Source organism: Spermophilus citellus, assembly GCF_964194105.1.
Source record: "Spermophilus citellus genome assembly, chromosome: 2".
In the NCBI taxonomy this organism is placed as follows: domain Eukaryota; kingdom Metazoa; phylum Chordata; class Mammalia; order Rodentia; family Sciuridae; genus Spermophilus; species Spermophilus citellus.
In genome coordinates, this window is record NC_138183.1 from 213,306,291 (window position 1) to 213,325,812 (window position 19,522).

Here is a 19,522-nt window from a genome sequence, read left to right on the forward strand (position 1 = left end):
GACAGGCTTGCTTCATTCATTTGAAATGTAAGGTAGATTTTATTCCAGTCCTGAGAAGGTCAGTTATCAGTGGTTGAATCTGTGGATGGTGTTGGGAAAGGAGCACTCTGTTAATCACAATATTGTGATAGCCAGGACAGTCCATTTACCAGCTGTGTTGGATGACAAATGACAGAATGGATAATGTGCTCCCTGTTTGGTTTCTTTGTAATCTATCAAATTCGTCCATCTTTCCTTTTGTCCCTCCCTCCCTCCCTCCCTCCATCCATCCATACATTCATCCATTCATCTATCCAGTAAACACTTACTAGCCCGTGAGTTGACTCTAAACTTGCAAGGGAATATCAAGATAATAATCATGGATTCTGTCCACAGAGACCTTAACAAATAAAATAGAAGACAGGACACTTAAGTAATTGCCTGGAAAGCCCAAAGAAATATTTCTGAGGAAAGTGGTAACATTTGAACTTAGGACTCTGAGAAATCCACGGAATCCTAGTTTGTGAGGACACAGTGTGCGCCAGCCACAGGAGTAGAGTCCCAGAGCTGGCAGAGGTATCTCTAGGAGGAATTGCCAATAATTGTATTGGGGTGTATAGGCAAGGATTGGGAACTCAGGGACACTTGCTTAAGTAGAGTTCTTGAAAGTCAAGTCAGCAAATTAGAACTTGATTCTGTAGGTACTATGAAATATAGTGACAAGTGGGGGCTAAGGGGAGACTTTCTGTCTGATCCTCACTTGAACCTGAATGCATATTGACAGATTTTGACAAGTCTTCCACCTTTTTATTTATTTTTATTTTTATTTTTTTAGTTGTAGTTGGACACATACCTTTTTTTTTCCAGAGTATACAAAGAACTCAAAAAATTAGACAATAAGAAAACAAATAACCCAATCAACAAATGGGCCAAGGACATGAACAAACACTTCACAGAGGAGGACATACAATCAATCAACAAGTACATGAAAAAATGCTCACCATCTCTAGCAGTCAAGGAAATGCAAATCAAAACCACCCTAAGATACCACCTCACCCCAGTAAGATTGGCAGCCATGATGAAGTCAAACAACAATGAGTGCTGGCGAGGATGTGGGGAAAAGGGTACTCTTGTACACTGCTGGTGGGGCTGCAAACGGGTGCGGCCAATTTGGAAAGCAGTATGGAGATTCCTTTTTTTTTTTTTTTTGAATGTGGTGCTGAGGATTGAACCTAGCGCCTCGCATGTGCTAGGTGAGTTCTCTACTGCTCAGCCACAATCCCAGGTCTTTTTTTTTTTTTTTTTTTTTGAGGTGCTTGGGATTCAACCCAGAGGTGCTTAACCACTGAGCCACATTCTCACTCAGTTTTATTTCATTTGGAGACAGGGTCTTGCTAAGTTGCTGAGGCTGGTTTTGAACTTTAAATCCTCCTGCATGTGCCATGGTGCCCAGCTTGGCTTCTACTTTTGGAAGATTCAGTGTCAGCTGAGAGATGGCGAGTCTCAATGCTGGGTCATGGCTGAGATCTTGAAGCCCGGCATATGTAGCTCCACCCACATTTCCTCCTCTCATGGTGTCCTTTTCAAGCCTCTCCTGACTTTTTAGTTTCCCTCTCCCTGCCACTCCCTTTAATGAACCGTTTTTTCCACTGTCTGGCTTTCTCAGAAGACCTACTTTCCAGCGTCACCTCTCAGTCCTCTAGGAATGTGGGACTTTGGAGATGGGGGTTCAGCCTCCATGGCCTCTTCTATCTTTGGAATCTGTCCCTTGGCTATAAATAAGGTTGCTGCCTAGTGCCAGTATTGATGGTGTTTGCAGCTGTCCTCTGGGAGATGGACTCAGACGAATAACCCAGTTTCAAGAGGACATGGCCATTAGGTGACAGCTATTTATGGTTCCTATTGACTAGGGCCAAACCTGAACTGTCACTGACATTAAAATTTCATGTGCTGGGAGCTGCCTTTCCTTATCAGGCTGTCTCTTTCTATTTATTTGAGATTTCTAACCATGTTCATCTATGTTCTTCAAAGAGATGAGCCATGAGGAACTCCTGTGGTCCAGCTGCTGGGATTTTACCTGTGAGACCTGTCATCCCCACCGTGTCCCTCTGAACCAGAGGGTGCACATCTCCATTTCACAGAGGAAAACATTGAGGGTCAAAAGGTTAAACTGCTTGTCTAGAGTCACCAGGTTCGTTCTTCAGTAAAAGAGCCAGAATTCAGACCAACTTCTGCTTGAAATCAAAGCCAGGATAATTTCCATGAAACCATGCATGTCTGATTTCTGGACCTGGAATGTCACTACAGAGGTTTTTATTTATTTATTTCGTCCCCTGACAGTTCAGTCATTTGGAGTTAAGTAGTCGATTGAACATGCAGTTTTTAAAAGCTCATTCATGCTGAATTGCTTTCGTAGTCACAGTGTTCCATCTTTATAGAGTTTCCTTCCCGTACACTTATAAGAAAATAAATAAAATGTCAGGAAAGAATCCTTCTGGCTTTATAACCTAGTGTATTTAATAGATGGCTGAATTCTCCAGTGAACTTCTCTTGAAAAATATTCCTTTCCTGACTTTTGATATTACTTTGTAAGTGATAACTGTTTCTTAGTGGCCTTGACGTCGAAGTTCTGGGTAGAAATTTTCCTGAATCAGTCATGTCCGCTGTCATTGGATCCCTTTCATCTCAAATACTTGCACTTCTTCAACTTAGAATTTGCAACATGATCAGGCCTGGGGCTAGTGGGGTAGAACCTCTTGATCTGTCTCCTTAATGTGGCTTCTTAGAGGAAAGTATGGTGATCGAGAATCTGGTCTGCCAGAGCAGGAGACCTTGGTTGCATGTCTGCCTTGTTTCTTGCTAATCCCTGAACTTTAGGCAAATTGTGTCTCTGAATCTCAATTATTTTAAAGTGGAGATTTGTTTCTAGGGAAAGTGTGGACATTTATTTTAATAATCTCATTATTTTTGTATGGCACAGTATGTTGCTAATTTGATGAATTGGAAATAGCAATGCTTAAACCTTCCTCTGTGGAGCATACTCGAACCATTTACCCAACTCATGCTGTAATATAGATTTTCTAAAAATTAAAAAATAACTTGGGTGCCACTGAAACACTCCTTTTTCCTTCTTTCAGAATTATCAATATCTCTATGTAGAGTATAATTTGGTAGCTAAGCCTGCCTGGGCATCAGAATCCTCTAGAGAACTTTGGAAAGAAAGGAAAGGCAGATGTCTGGGTCATCCAAACCTACTGACTCATATTCTTTGAGGGTGGGCCTAGGCATCTGTGTGTTTTAAAAGCTCCCCTGGGATCCTGATGGTGCCTGCTCATGTAACTGGCATGTTGGGCCCACAGTTTTCCTGCTATGGGATGAAGACTTTAGCAGCCACTGGCTTTTCTACTCATTGATGGAATCCCCACGGTCGCCACAATTTGTAAAGATAGTCTTAAAGAAGAAATTAGAATATCCTTCCATTGTGGAAGCTATGTAGAGAAGAAAGATTCTTATGTGGACGGTGCCTTCTTGAGCTTGTGTCCTGACCAGCTAAAAACTGGGTCCTTCTTTTGCCAGGTGCTTTGAGCCTTCCTTTGTATGACTCAAGATGTACCCTAGTATACACCTTCTTCAAGGAGACACTCAGTGCCCTTGCCCAGTGGTGGGGCCTGCAGGCCAGAGGGTAGTGGTATCCTGGTGCCACCCTTGAAACCATCTGACATTCCCCTCTCTCTCCTTCCAGATTCCCAGGGCAACAGTCAGCTTCCAGAGCACAACTAAGTGGGTGGGTAGAGGATGTGAGGGCAGCACAGTGTTCTCCAGCTACAACCTCCTCTCAACAATTCCTCTCTCCAAACATTCACTTTTTTATATCCTTCATCCAATGGAATAGGGAAAGTCTTGACATTATCTCGCCGATACTCTTTTGAAATTCTGCATTTTGCACCTGAGTCCCACTTTTACTTTGGTAAGTGATATCAGTGGTTTTGGTGCCTCAAGTTTAAGTCAAGTCTTAGAAGCAACCACTCTGCCGTGCTGAATTGTCTGCACAGTGGCTGATGGCTGTTAGGAGTGGTATTTGTACTGATGCCTGGTTATGTGTCCTTAAGCAAAATTTTACTCTTTCTAAGCTTCAGATTCCTCCTTAGTAAAATGGACTAGTCATAAAGTGAACTCAAAGACTGTGAGGATAAAATGTGACAAATGCATATAAATGGCATAGTGCCCAGCACATAGGAAGTGCTCAGTGGTACCCAGTCCCCTGTTCAGTTCAGCCAGAACTCAAGTCCTCTTAGCTGCCCTGTTTGAAACTTCATCCACTGATGGACAGCCAGCTGGAGAAGGGCCACATCATCTCTCCATGGGGACCACACTCCTCTGACTCCACCAGCTCCTTGTCTAGAAGCCACCAGGGTGAAGGTCCCATTGAGAACTGAACACAAAAGCAGGGTCATAAGGCCTAACTGAATTAAGCAAGTTATCAGGCAGTAGAAAATGCAGTTAAATTTGCATCCTTGAGGCAGATGGCCAGCATGAGATGATTAAATTAGTTTTATTATATTTGGGGAAATTAATTTGTCACTTTATTATTCTTTCTTTTGTTTATTAAAAAAAAAGAGATGTGATTTTGTTATCTCTGGAAAAAGCGATTTATAGGAAGAGTTTAGCCTTTAATGGAAGACAAGGATATGGTAGGACCTTAAAAAACAATTGCCTTTTAATCATCTATTAATAGTACAATTATATACAATGTGGCTCAGTGAACAGAAATGCTGCCACCTATTGCTATATAAAAGATATTTTTCCCTTTAACAAATTCAAGTTATGGGCTACTGAATATGTAATTGGAGATAGTTTTGTTCTACTGAAGTCCTTGGGGTTTGGTATTTCCTAATTTACATTGTTAATTATAGTGTCTTACATGGAGTTATGATCTGGTAAGCTTGAAGCCTCAGTCATTTTGATTCCTCAGTCATTTTAAAAGGCAAAGAAGAACCAAATGCAGAATCTTTAAGAACAAATAGGATCTTTTGAGTTAGGGCTCAGGGTTGTTAATGGGGAGATTCCCCATACTTATTCTTTGGGCACAAATAGTTCTTTCATGGCCTTTTTGAATGGATCAAAGCAAAACCTGGAGTTTTGAATGGCTTCTTTTTTGTTGAGTCCTTTTATCCCTAACAGTTACTAATGAGCATTCTAGGAAACTCAGTCATGCAGGAAGAGTTTCTTGTACATACTAACTGGGGTATAAACTTTATCTACATATGCTCGTGTATACAGTTTGTGTGTTTCTGTATATATACACACACTTGAAAGTTTCTGAAATTCTGTGACCTCAAGTCCAGCCTCAGGCTAGCATTCTGTCCCCTTGTCCACTGGGAGATGGAGAATTGGGCTTCCCAAGCTGACTGCACAGATTCAACTGTAGAGCTTCATATTCGTTCTTTTCTAAAAATAAACTTTTAATTCAAGAATAGATTTAACTTTACAGAAAAGTTGTGAAGATGCTACAGAAAACAGTGCCATATATCCGACGACTTGTATTAGTATAGCTGTGACAACTCCGTGAACAGATATTAGAACATAGACTGTGTTCAGATGTCCTTCGTTTCTATCTGATGTTCCTTGTTCCAATATCTCCTCTGGGAAGCCACCGTTAGACTTGGTCATTTTGTCTTCTTAGCCTCCTCTGGGCTTTAACTTTTCTTGCATCTCTCACTTCCCTTGTTCTTGATACCCTTCACATTTTGAGGAGTATCAGGTAGGATTAACTCCCCCTTACCTGCTGCTGCCCCCCAATTGGGATATATTGATAATTAGACGGGGGTTGTGGGTTCTGGAAAAGAAGACCACAGAGATGAAGTGCCTTTGTCCTCACATGGTATCATGGGTACCTGTCATCAGAGTGGCTCATGTGCTAATCTTGATCACCTGGTTAAGGTAGCGTTTCTCAGGTTTCTGCATAGTAAAGTGACTTTTCCTCTTTTTCATGTTGTACTCTATGCAGTCTATACTTAACCTTGAGAACAGAATACATAAAATGATTTGGAATTCTCCTTGTATGAGAGGTTTTTCTTTCTCATTCATTCATTTAGTCTTTTCTTTCTATTAGAAAAATCCATGGATATTTGTTCCATGCTTTCATTTGTAATATAACACTATTTTGTTGCTCAAATTGTCTTGAACTTGGCAAGCTTTGACCACGGGGAGCTCTTTCACTTGCCTTCTGTGCCCCTTCTGTGCCTCATTGAGTCTTGGTATGGGGACACATCCTTACTTTTTGGTGTTCCAGGTTTATCTTGAAAATTTCCTGCTTCAGTCCAAGAATCAGCCATTTCTCCAAGGAGTCCTGGTTCCTTTTATTAAAGCATGTATTAGAAGTTAAAACCTGAGTGCTAGATCTTCTTGTTGTTATTGGGATGTCATTGCTTTGGGACCTTCTTAGCAGACAGAACAGCAAAATTTGTGTGTATAATACTAACCTGCACATGTACACATAGCTATAAATACTGATTCTAGATTAAGTAAACATTAGTTTATACCCCTATACTATGAAGAGCAGCATACAGTTTATACTAATTAAGTACACCCTGGTTTAGTTTATAAACTAATTTTAGTTTATAGTTTCTGTAACATTTTCAATTCTAATCCATTATCATGGGGATCATTCTAGCCTTCCCCTTTGTTTGTCTGCAACCTCCCACTCCAACAGCAACAGCACTAACAACCTGTGAATCTTATTTAAGGCACCCGGGATGCATGCCCTGTGGTTGATGGAAATGCTCATCTGGGGCCTGAGAATCTGATTTTAATAAGTTCTCTATAGGTGGAATTCTCCCATTATAGCATTTGTCACAATTGCCCTTTGACAGCGTTTTATGTCTTTATTTGACAACCTTGTCTTATTATTATCTGCATTCCCTCAAGACAATAAGCTTTGTGTCAGTTGTGCGCTTCATTCTGTCCCCAGTAAGGATGGGTACTTAATAAATATTTGTTGAATGAATGAGTGGAATTACAGAAATAATGAGAAGGAAGAGAAAATAAATATCTGATTTATGGTATCCTTCCTCATGCTAAATGCCTTTCTAGTGGCTTATAAAATTATCATCTGGTTCAGGACTTTGAATTAGGTGGGCTGACATCAGAATCCATGACTTTCTGTTCAGAAGTTTGTGCTGTAGGAAGCCCCTTGTGTTTGCTGCTTTGCACACCCCTGGAGCTCCTACTGGTCTGGATGGAGCTGTGTGGGTGGCCCAGGATGATGTGGGGGGAGAAATGGCAGCACCCATTTGGAGCCTCACCCAGGCCCCATTAGGAAATTGACTCCAATGTGGTTTGGGGAGGGGGATTGTTTTTTCCTGCCCTTTCATGCTCACAATGAAGGTGACATTGATTTACAAGTCAGGGGTTTGGAGCAGGGAAGGGAGGCTTCTATGGGTGGAAAAGATCAATTAAATGATTATCCCAGCTGCCACACACTAATGCTTTTCTTACTGAGTTTCAGAATCAGGAAGCAGAAGGCTACCGCATTTAGCCTTTTACAGGAAATCTAATTGCCAACTTTGTGATGCCAAGTTTTATTAGATTGGGAAGAGTCGATCTCAGCAGCTGGCAGTTTCTGATACTGCAGAAAGCTTTCCACTGGCCACCTGGAATTCTAAATGACCTTCTCTTCCTTTTGGGGAAGTTTTTCAGCTTTTGCTGAAGTTTTATGATGATAATACTTTGGTGGTTTTTATATTTTGGTAGTTCTGATCTGGGCTTTAGGGTATTGGAACTTAAAGCCTGGCAGACAGTCAAAAATATTTACTGAAACAGTAGCAGTGGTGCATGCCTGTAATTCTAATAGCTCAGGAGGCTGAGGCAAGAGGATCGTAAGTTCAAAGCCAGCCTCAGCAATTTAGTAGGCCTTAACCAGCTTAGTGAGACCCTGTCTCAAATAAATAAATAAATAAATAAATAATTCATTGAGTTCTTATTACATGTTAGGCCCTAGGCTAGCGACTGGGGATTGTTGTGGTGAACAAAATAGACTTGTGTTATTTATCCTCCATCCAGAATGTTCTTCCTGTAGTTTCATAGTTCTCGAACTGTTGTGTGCCTAAGAATCACAAACAGAGGATATTCAGGCTGCTGGGCTCTGCCTTTGAATTGCTGATTCAGTAGGTCTGGAGCAGGGCCTGAGAACCTGCATTTCAGATAAGTTCCCTAGTGATGCAAATGCTGCTGGTCCAGAAGGACCATAGCCCTTGGTCTTTGTGTGGTTGTCCCTAGCTTATCAATTGGGTCTTTAATCAGATGTTACCTACTTAGGCTGTTCTTGGTTCCTTTACCACAACATCTCTACACCTGTCATTCTTTCTGGATTACATTTTGTGCATAGCATTTATTATTGTCTGATATTACTTTGCTTAGTTGTTCATTGTCATTTTATCACTCTCCTGCCCATCATCCTCAACAGAACAAAGCCTCATGAAAGCACTTTCTTCTTTACTGTCAGTCCTCTAAATAGAAGAGTACCTGCCACAGTATGGGCTCAGTAAGTATCTGAATGATTAAATAATTACAACTATCCTGAATCTTATAAAGGATAGGCCTAGGATGCCTCAGGAGAGGACTGAGAGACCAAAGGTGGGGCACAGATACCACAGTGCATCTTCCTTGGAGCAGTTTCTGGAACTGGCCACACAGCCTTTTTTAATCACTGCACACCCGAGTTTTGTCTGCAATGTTTGGAGATCACATTTGGCTACTCTGAGTTTAATTTTTTCTCATAGCTTTCCTATGTTCTGTCCACAATGGAAAAGACAAAAGGCAATTTTGAGCAAATCCCCATTCCATTCAGCAGAGGACTCTTGCACATGGGTGGGTAAACCGCCAGGCCCCTATCTTTAAGTTTGACAGCGTGTGAAGCCTGACATGGGGCCCTTCTAATGACTTTCCTCCTGAAGGCTGCACTGGTCCACTTGTTAAATCCGGAATCCAGCACCCATGCTGATGCCTAATAGCCTTTTCAAAATCTCATCAAAGCTGAATGGAGGCCCACACTCTCTTGTACTTTGTAGGAGGCCTGGGTTGAAACATGCAGATTCCTCTCTCCTTCACTGGCTGTAGAGAGAAATGTAAGGGCAGGTGCTGTCACCCTTCCTTTGCAGAGCATTAGGCACAAGATGAGACACGTGGAGGCACCCCGTGACTGAGAGTGCCAAGGAAGGTTGCCCAAATCCACAAGAGAACTTGAAAGCCATAAGTCCCAGCTCTTGTGTGGCCCCTGCAGCCACTGCCCTGCTGACGTGAAGTTTCACAGCCTAGAGCTTCCTTGCCTAGCCTCTGCCAAGAATAGGCCAGGGGCAGCCATCGACTCTGCAGGTTTGTTTGTCCGGGGCCGCCAAAGAAACCAGGATTTATTGCCCCTGAGTGTGTCATGAAAACGTAAGCACCGAAAGTCAGATTATTTTGGAGGCCGAAGAGAATCTGGTGGGGGAGATGGAGATGCAGTCTGGAGTCAGGGCAGGGGGCCAGAGGGCCGCCCTGTGGGTTGGGGTAACATAAGCTGCCGCTATTCAGGAGGTGGCCTGTGTAAGAAAATCTGACCACAGCGGGTGCGTGACTTCAGCTAAAATTAACCTTTGAGGCTTCACACGCCTCTGCAGTGCTTTGAACTAGACACCCCCAGAGAAGGCACAGGCTGCTGACTGCGGAGGACCTCGCCACGCTGTGGGTTGAGCCATGCCTATAAGCATCAACGTATGGGTTCCCGCCAGGGATCAAAGTCGGGATTCCTGTGACCATTATAAAGTGGTAAGCAACTTCGGGAGAGGAGGCGTTGGCAGAACCCTGGGGAGAGCCGATGAAGCGATAAAGTTTGTTTGCATTGGGCTTGTGTTTAGAGACAGTTCCCACTCATTTTCTGTGTTGGGTGGGACCACAAGCCCTCCAAACAGGTCTTTTCCTCAGCAGAACAATTTTTTTTTTTTTTTAAAGAGAGAGAGAGAGAGGAGAGAGAGAGAGAGAATTTTTTTTTTAATATTTATTTTTTAGTTCTCGGCGGACACAACATCTTTGTTGGTATGTGGTGCTGAGGATCGAACCCAGGCCGCACGCATGCCAGGCGAGCGCGCTACCGCTTGAGCCACATCCCCAGCCCTCAGCAGAACAATTTTCTGAGCAAACTATCACTTCTCAGTTGCTTTTTGGTCCCTGCATCCTCGTGGGGTGAAGGGCTGAAGGCTGTATTTTTAGAGCAGGTAGAGAAGGCTCTGTCTGTCCATAATTGTTGGTGGCCTGAGAAAATACAATTGTACAGACCCATGGAGGAGCTGACCAGGCCATGTCAGGAGGGTCGTGGATGGCAACAGGTGTGGCAGGTTTCAATCATTTCCTTAATTGGACCTCAGCAGGTGCAAATGGGAGAGAGATGGACTGCTGTGGGGTTTGAGGAGATGTCAGGGATTCTCCGGGAGGGCTTCAGTTGCAGGAAGGATTTGTTTGGAGGCAACTGGAAGAGATTTCCTGTGCAGTGAGGCTCTGGAATGTTCCAGGCAGGGCACCATAGCCCTTTCCTTCCCCTGGCCAGGGCAACCTGATGGCGTCTTTCAGGTTGGAAGGCAGCCTCCTCCGTGGTTTCCCGCTAGCTACGGAGGATCCGTGGGGGAGTTCTCATTCACAGAGCAAAAAGGCAAGGTGCACTTTTCTTACCATAAGCTTGCTTAGCTTTCAGATTATGCATGTCACCCAGGGCTAGTGGCAGTCTTGGTGCTTAGTGGGGTGGCACACTGGTTTGATAATGAGGTTGTTCATTTTGATATATATTTTTTAATTTTAATATTTATTTTTTAGTTTTTGGTGGACACAACATGTTTGTTTGTATGTGGTGCTGAGGATCGAACCCGGGCCGCACGCATGCCAGGCGAGCGCGCTACCGCTTGAGCCACATCCCCAGCCCACCTTGATATGTTTTGAGTGGACAGAAAGCCACAGTTTTAAAGGACTTTTTAAGGCTAGTCTTCTTGCAAAAATGATAGTTCCCCACCCCCCTCCATCACCGCCATACAGATGTCTAGCCCAGCCTCTCAATAGCATTCCCATCAGAAGGCAGTGTGGCAGGGCCTCCAGCTCTCGGAGGACCAATCTGCTCCCACTTGCTGAGTGATACCTATATAATTGATCTCTCAGTGACAAGTATAAAACATTTAAACCTCTAAAATACTTGCTTACAGAGCAGATATTCTGTGTTGCTCTTTATGAAAAAGGATATGGATGATGTGGGTCCGGATGATGGGAGAAAAATTCCCCTCACGAAGATAGCTTTGACACAGTTTTGAGGACATTCTCCACATGGGCCACTCTGTAGAGTCCTCTGGTTTGTGTTCTTTCGCCACCTCTATCCTATTAAAGGTGTGAGGCTAGCAGGGTATTGAACACAGGTCACCATCGCTTTAGATTTCTAATACTCCTCGGGTAGAGCATGATTAATGGGGGATGTCTTTGGCTTTTTTTTTTTTTTAAACTCCTGGGGTCTAGGCTCATTGCCCTGTGGAGGGGATTTCTTTTGAGGTAGGATGTTAAAAATAGACATTTCAGAAAGAGGCAGCTCTGGTATGTGGTTCTGAGCTTTGATGAACACATCTTGCATGTCTGCATGGGGATTTCCATCCCCTACTGAACCTGGCTGGGGAGACACAGAATTCAGACTCCCCTAAGGAACTGGAGAGTCCCTTCAGTATTGGGCTATAACTTGCTCTTTGTAACCACCTTGTGACATGAAGGGTGACATAAAGGAACTGTGTTGGAATTAACTGGCCTGTAGGACTGATGCTGGTCTTTATCTGACAGATCTGCCCTTGCCTCACCTATGAAATGGGGAGGACATGGGCCTCTGCCCTGTTTCCCTGGATGGTGGTGAAGCTCAGATTGGATTGTGTTTGTAAAAGAACTTTATAAATTGTGAGCTCTCATATGGGAGGCAGAGGCACTTTTGTTGTTGTTAGGACTTTATTATTCTTCTTGAGATGAATCAATCAGGGCTTTCTTCCAGGACTTTGTAGAATAAATAGTATCTTTGTGCGAATCGTTCTTTTGTGCTCCGGGCCAGGTTGTTCCCTGGGGAGGTGAGACACCGCTTCTTTCCTGGGTACCAGCTTGGTATCTGGAAGTCTTCTTAGTAAAATCCTATTACAAAAATACAAAACGCAAAATAACCAAGATGCCCCCAAGCTTGGGAGCTCTGACATCTGGGCTGGAGAAGGGCCCGGGGCATAATGGTCACTTTCACTGTGGCCAAGTCTCTTGGCTGTGGAGTTGCTGAGAAAGGAATGAGGCTCCCAAATGGGGCAGGAGAGGGAAGTGCGATCCAGGGGCAGGACAGCGCCAGCCACTGCTGGGAACCGCCTGCAGTCGGAGTTTTTTAAAGCCTTTGCCACACAACTTTCCCACAAATGCCACAGCAATGTCTCTCTCTGCCAGGTCTGGGGCCTCTCTGCCCACTGGGATGCGGCACACTGTGCCTGCCTTATAGGCCTCAGCCTTCACCAAGTACTGTGCTGGGCACTCGCAGGTGCTTCAAATTTTGTTCTCAGTTTGTCCTGAACCTGACTTTGCTCGCCGGCGGTTGTCATTACTGCCATGGCACAGATGGAGACACGGAGCTCCCTGAGAGTGCATGACTTGCCTGGATTTGGATGGAATAAGAGGTTGAAGCCAGGATTTGGTCCCAGATCTGAAGTCACTTGCTACATATAACCATGAAGTGTCATTTTCTTCTTGTTACTCAAACACAATTTAGGGAAGTGTGTGTTGTTTATGTTTTATAGAATAACTTTAACACAGAGTATTTGCTCACCTAATCAAATGCTTTGGGGGTTTAAATATTTTGTAGTTGACCAACTCAAGGCTAATGCCTTACGGTTCTTGATTTCTGATTGGCACATCATTCATATATATATAAAATCCAGGGTCCTAAGCTTTCCAACTCCTCTTTCTCTAGGTGAAACCAGAGGAGGACCCTAACACCTTGCTCTGGCTGCACCTTCAGTCACAGCCCCTCATAGAAGAAGGGACTGTTTTCGAGTCCTCTCTGGATCTGCTTCTCTTATCAAACTGCCTTTGCAGTCTTTATAGAAACCTTTCCCCTGTACTCCAGGGGAAGTCCTTAAACTGCCAGCAGCTGCTCAGGTTTCTTGGGTGAGATGCATCTATAAATAATCACTGTGTAGGCACACAGTTTGCATTGGATGTTGGGAGTTTTAATTGGTTCTGTACACTTATTTAGTCATTCACCTGAGTGATCTGAGTGGCCCTTAAAAAAAAAAGAAGGAAAAACTTAACAAAGCCCTTTCGCCATTCAGAAGGAAACAAAACCCAAAAACACCCGCCTCCCAGAGTGATTGCATTTCCTCCCTCAACCTCCTGGCAATCTAGCCTGGAAGCAGGCTGGAAATGTAAATGCTGGCCGGGAACTGTTACTCACCATTCCCCGCCAGAGCTGCATGCCTCCTTGGAGCCTCCAGCCCTGATGGAATGGAACGTGGGTCAGGTGAGTTTGCATCACCCGGGTCAGGCAGAGACAGGGCCAGAGCTGGCAGCTGGGAAGGAAGAGTACCTGAGCAGGGTGGGTTGGTGGAGGAGTGGGGGTGCGGGGCGGGTAGGGAGACCTGTGGATGAGGCCACCCAGAGGGCCTTGCAGCCAGCATTCCTCCAGCAAGTGCCCTGCAAAAAGTACCCTTTGCAGATGTTGCTTCAAAGGGATATTGTGAGCTTACCATCCACCCACTTGGCCCTGGGAATGAACCCTGTCACTGTCATAACTGGTAGTAACTTAACCATGGCTCTGGCTCACTCTCTCCTGTCCTTTAACCAACTGGCAAGCAGAACTTAGCACCTCTTGTGATTTCTGAGAACGTTTCCACTTACCCTAGAAAGCAAGCAAGATGTAGATTTTATATAAGATTTCCATGGTGGACAGTTTATATTGACACAACTTCAAGGAATGCCCTTCTACCTGTTCCCACCACCAACACAGCCTCTCTGCTTCCCAGTTTTGCTGGCTCCTCCCAGCCTCCCTGAATTCCTTTTTTCTCATGCAAAGCATTTTAGCTCAGTCTTGCCTTCCTAAATTTGCATGCTTATACCAATCACTACACAAAACAGATCTCCTTATGGAGGGGGAGGGAGCTGACTCAGTGAAGTTCAACACCAGAATCTTCAAGAAAAAAAGCCTGGCTGGCACGTGTGAGGCACTGGGTTTGATTCTCAGAACCATATGTAAATAAATTTAAAATATAAATAAAGGTCTATCAACAACTAAAAAAGAATTTAAAAAAAAAAGAAAAAAGCCTGATAGGTTGCACTTGTCCATTTCCATGGTGTAAATCCGCCTACCAAGGGAAAGCCAGGAAAGCCTGATTTCTGTATACCAAAGGGTCACCCTTGAACTGGGAGCTGGGAAGATGTGCAGTAGTTGATAGATGTGCCTTAGTACAGGCATAATAGATGCAAATAACCTCAAGAGCACAGGCACAGTAAGATGTAATAAAAGTGAGGAATTTTGAGTATTTATTACCAACTTTAAAAATATAACTTAATTGGAAGTTTAAATAATTTAACTTTAATATAATTGCTAGTTAGCCAGCTCCTGAATTTCCTGAGCATTTTACAGTCAACTGTGCTGAGCCAGTACACGCCTGCTCTGGCACACTACTGTATGTGTGTTTGTGGGATTTTTGTAGGGAGGAGAGGTACTGGGGATTGAGCCCAGGAGTGCTGGGTCACTGCTATTTTCCCAGTCCCCCCCCCCTTTTTTTTTAGGCAGGGTCACACTAAGTTACTGAAGCTGGATTCAGACTTGTGATCCTCCTGCCTCAATCTCTAGAGCAGCTGGGATTACAGGCGTGCCCCCCACCTCTATTTTTTAAAGTAGCATTTTAACATCCACAAACAAGTGGATCCTATAAGTATGCTGCTGAAAACTGCCTCTGAGCAAACTGTTCCTTACCAGATCTGTGCCTTTTGCTAAAAAATACATGAAATATCATCTTGATTTCATGGACTGTGTGATCTAGGCAGCAAGAGGGAACAGAGTCATTTATCTCCCCTATCCGTCCATTTGTCTGCTCATCCAACTGATTCTCATTTAATCCTTCATCCATCTTTTGTTCCACCAGTCATCCATATGTCCATCCATCTGAGCATTCTCCAGTCTGTTTGGCTGGGTCTGCCTCTCTTCATCCTTGGCTCCTTCCCTTCCTCCATGCCATTTCCTTCCATCCATCCATCTACCCACCCACTTACCCATCAGCAAGTCACTGAGCGCTTCTTTATGGAGCCCCCATCGTGAGTTAGGTGTGCTGGTGTTTCAATGGCACAGGAAACTTGTTCTGTACTGTGGGGAAGCTCCTCATGATGGAAAATGTGAACAGTGGCAAACAGCCATAGTAAAGACACATGCTAGAGGCAAAAGGAAGGAGCAAATAATTCTGTGTGCCAAGCAGTCTGGGAATGGCTTTTCAGGGACTGCCCCTGGACCTGGGTTTTACCGTATGGAATAGGCATTTGGGGGAGGGGGAAGTAGAGGGGTCTCCTCAGGCTTGTTTTAATTGTGTGCTGGATTTTAGAGAAAGGAGAGAGAGGCCTGGCAGTCAGGATGAGTTTCTAGGAGAAGGGAGCATTCTGCCAAGAAGAGGGGTGGAGGCAGACTGGGTCACCTGCCAGCTGAGGGAACTAGGGTGGGAGAGGCTGATGGGCATGATGGAATTTGTGGACTGGGTACCTGGAGATGATGGCAACCCAGGAAAGGAGACACTTCCAGGTACCACCTATGTGCCAGGCACTGTGCTACACATTTTATGAACCTTTGATTCTCACCATAGAGAGTAGATTATTATCCCATTCTGTGGGTGTGGAAGCTGAGGCTTAGAAAGTGGTGGTTGCCTAAGGTCACAGAACCTTGGCATCCTTTTTGCCCAAACAGGTGTGGAGTCCTTGAGATCTAATCTCTCCATCTACTCAACAATACCTTTGAAGAGGAAACCAAGACTCAGAGAGGTTAAACAACCTGTCAGAGGTCACCCAGAATGCTAAGGTCTTGGCTGGGGATGGTGGGGCCTAAAGTCTAGAAAGCCTAAAGTTGTGTCTAGAAAGCCTAAAGTTGGAGGCATTTAAATGAATGAGGGTGACCAAGAGGCACAATTGGGGCATCTCTGCCTGCAGTCTGCAGATGAGGGAGCTGTGAAGGTTTGGAGGAACAGGTGGAGGCTACATGATGAGTTTGTGACCAGACCCAAGGAAGCCTGTCTCCTCTATTGTCTGCACCCTCCAGGTGCAGCACCTGCTTGGCTGCTGCACTAGGGCTGCTGTCAGTGTGCTCAGCAGGGCCTCCCCCACCTGCTGGGGCCCTGTTCCCACCCTTGGCAATGGAGGAATAGTCTAATTAGTAAGGAGGGAGTGCAGGAAGGGAGGAGAGAAGAGGCTTGAGCAATTTTGTGTGGAGCTCTGATGCTGGCTTTCTTGAAGCCACCAGATACTGTGTGAAAAGTTGTTCAGACCTGGATCCTAAGGTTGGAAAGGGACCCAGTTTTATTCTGAAGTGACCAGTAAGAATTCCAGTCTTCATCCATGCTTGACCTTATTCCATTTTCCAGGAAGCCTTGTGATCCTCCTGCCTCAATCTCTGGAGCAGCTGTTATTACAGGTGTGCCCCCACCCCTATTTTTTAAAGTAGCATTTTAACATCCACAAACAAGTGGATCCTATAAGTAAGCCACTATTGTCAAATGGAGAAACATTCTGCCTGCTGTTGGGACCTGGGTCAACTTCCTGTTAGCTGTGCAACGCTGGCACACATTTGACCATTTAGAGCTTGTTTTTCAGTATGTAAAATGTGTATCTTCACTTATTCAATGATTGTTAGTGAGCACCTACTATGTGCTGTGTTCTAGAAGTTTAGAAAAATGCAGTGAGCAAAACAGACAAGCATCCCTGTCATTTGGAGCTGTTACTGCCGTGGGGAGAGATTATAGAGGAGATGACAGCCAAAGAGCACCCAGCAGATCCCACAGCCGCCCGTTCCCCCAGCACATAGGTGGTAGTGGTCACATAGGTAGGGGAGGATGTGGACGGGAAAGTACTTTGTATCCTGTAAAGTGTGGTGCAGGGTGTTTTCTGTCCCAGGAAAGCCAAGCCCAAGAGGGGAAGATCCTAGACTAGACAGTGAATGTGTCTTAGCCAGAGGTGTGGCGGAAGCAGGCACTCACGCCCTCATCCTTAAGATCACCAGACCCTCCCAGTACATTCACCAACCTGGTTTTTTGGAAGACAATATTTCAAAATCTCTGGAGTTGCCTTGCACTCCCACCTGCAACTCATTGGTGTTTTTCACAGACAATGCCACCATTGTGTAGCTATTCCCAGGCCATGCCCTGGCATTGCTACTGCATGGGGTCCCAGGCCAGCCTGGCCCTGCGGCAAACTGGAAGAACAGGGGACTTTACCCCTGAGCATTTCCCTGAATACAACCCTGTACTGATAACTTGTGTTACATTGGCATTTTTATTTTTGCTATCCCAACACTGTTGTGAAATTGTTTGCTTTGTGCTTTGGCAACATGGGAAAGTGTCAGGTCCCCTCTTGGGTCTGTTAGTCCTGAGTGACAAGTGGCCAGTTCTGTTCCCAGGGACAGGAGACACTGGGATGACTGTTGTGCAATAAGCCTTTCTTTCTCTTGCTCCTTTTCCCACACTGCCATGGCACTTGACCCTCCTTGGCTAGGAAATTCTGTGTGGCCCCTCTATAGTAACATTGAATCATTAGGAGCCAGAGCCACTATTGTCAAACCCTGTCTGCTCACTGAGAAAGTCCCTTTCAACTTCTTAGTGCCTCAGTTTCCTCATCTGTAAAATGGGAAAATGATACCTTCCTCACAGGCAAGTTGGGGACTAATGGAATTCATGCAAAATGTTCACATGATATCTCAGCATCTTTGTGTAATTAAAGTCATAGCTAACACACTCAGCCCTTAGTAGGTGCCAGGGATTGGTTGATCTCATTTCAGTCTCACAGTAACCTGAATAGGTAGTTGATTCATTTTACAGCAGAAGAAATTGAGGCTCAGATAGTTTAACTTGCCCAGGATGTTTTTGCTAGGAAGTGGATGAGACATATTGGAAAACTAAATCTGACTATAGAAGGACATTTGGTAGTTATGATCCTAAATAAGAAAGAAACAAGAACCTCACCAAGGTCAGGTAGGTGCCCAAGGTCAGGTAGGTCAGGTAGATGAAGCTCTAAGCAACTCACCCTATGTGCAAAGGTAAAATAGGAGTTAGGACGGCACCAGCGTGTGGACAAGGATGGAAATCCAGACTGCAGATAAGCAAAGCCATGCTAGCCATTGGCTTTGTGTCTGTTTGTGTAGGTATCACTGTAACAAAGGGAGGCGTGTGGGTGGGTATCAGGGTGTAAGAATGTTTGGTGGTTTTGTAGGCAAGAAGGTTACTGCAAAGAGGAAGGAAACCAGCATTGGCTCCTCCCTACCCGACCCCTGCTGGTCTAAACATGGATTAATACAGTGGTTCAGGCTGACCATATTACAAAGTGTACCTCAAGAGCAAGGGCTAGCAGGAGTGTCCAGGTGCTCAGGTGAGGAGTGCCAAACCCAGTCACATCTCAGTGCTCCAGAAGCCCAGCTTTCTAGTGGTCTCATGAAAGCAGAAAAGCCTTTCCTACTGAAAGCAGCAATGAGGGTACATGAAATCCTGTGTGTTTACCTGAGGTTCTTGCTAGAATAATACTTGCTTTTGTGTGTGTGTGATACAGGGATTGAATCCAGGGCTTCACACATGCTAGGCAGATGCTCTACCACTGAGCTTCATCCCCAGTCCTTGTTATTTTGAAATAGGTCTCACTAAGTTGTGCAGGCTAACCTAGAACTTGGCTATCCTCCTGCTATCCTCAGTCTCCAAGGCAGCTGGGATTATAGGTGTGCACCACTGTGCCCACCAAGAGCTATTTATTTAATAAATACTTTGTGCTGAATGCTCGGTGAAAAACAACACATGATCTCATTTAGTGAATAAGACAGCTGTATAACTGAGCGACAGTGAAGCTCAGAGGAGAAATGACACACCAAGGGTCACCAAGCTGGTAAGGCAAAGCAAGCACCAGGGTCCTCGCCAGCACCGGAGACTGCAAGCATTTGCCTTCGTGATAACTGTAGCTGCTGAAAGGCCACAAATGCCCCCAGTGGTACATTGGGTGACAAAGGTGGGGATGGAGAGGGGTCAGTGTCCTCAAGGTTGGGCCTATGGGATGCTCTGAGGACACTGAACCGGACTCTTCTTCTGAGAAGCAGAGCCAGTTTTCAGGCCAGTCCCCATTGTACTGTGCAGTGCTGAGCAAACATTTGCTTCTCTCTGTTCTACTTATTTCACCCATGTATGGGGCTGGGGATGCCATTTCATCCATTTGGCTAGAATAAGGCAAGTGATTTTCAATCCCAAGGCAGGGGCTATTGACAGGAGGATATATTAGACTCTGATGGGTGGGG

At 44.7% G+C, this 19,522-nt stretch overlaps 1 protein-coding gene across 9 annotated transcripts in view; it reads left to right on the plus strand.

Annotated features, from left to right (window-relative positions):
• Nucleotides 1–19,522, plus strand: part of NAV2 (neuron navigator 2) — a 701,871-nt gene that overhangs the window by 409,517 nt on the left and 272,832 nt on the right. The window contains exon 1 of one of the 9 annotated variants that reach the window (XM_081282534.1): nt 9,664–9,783. The exons of the other annotated variants lie outside the window; for them this stretch is intronic. Coding sequence (XP_081138660.1) covers nt 9,712–9,783 — 72 coding nt within the window. The 5' untranslated portion in view covers nt 9,664–9,711. Of the gene's footprint in view, nt 1–9,663; nt 9,784–19,522 lie in introns of those variants that run through there. 9 annotated transcript variants of the gene reach the window in all.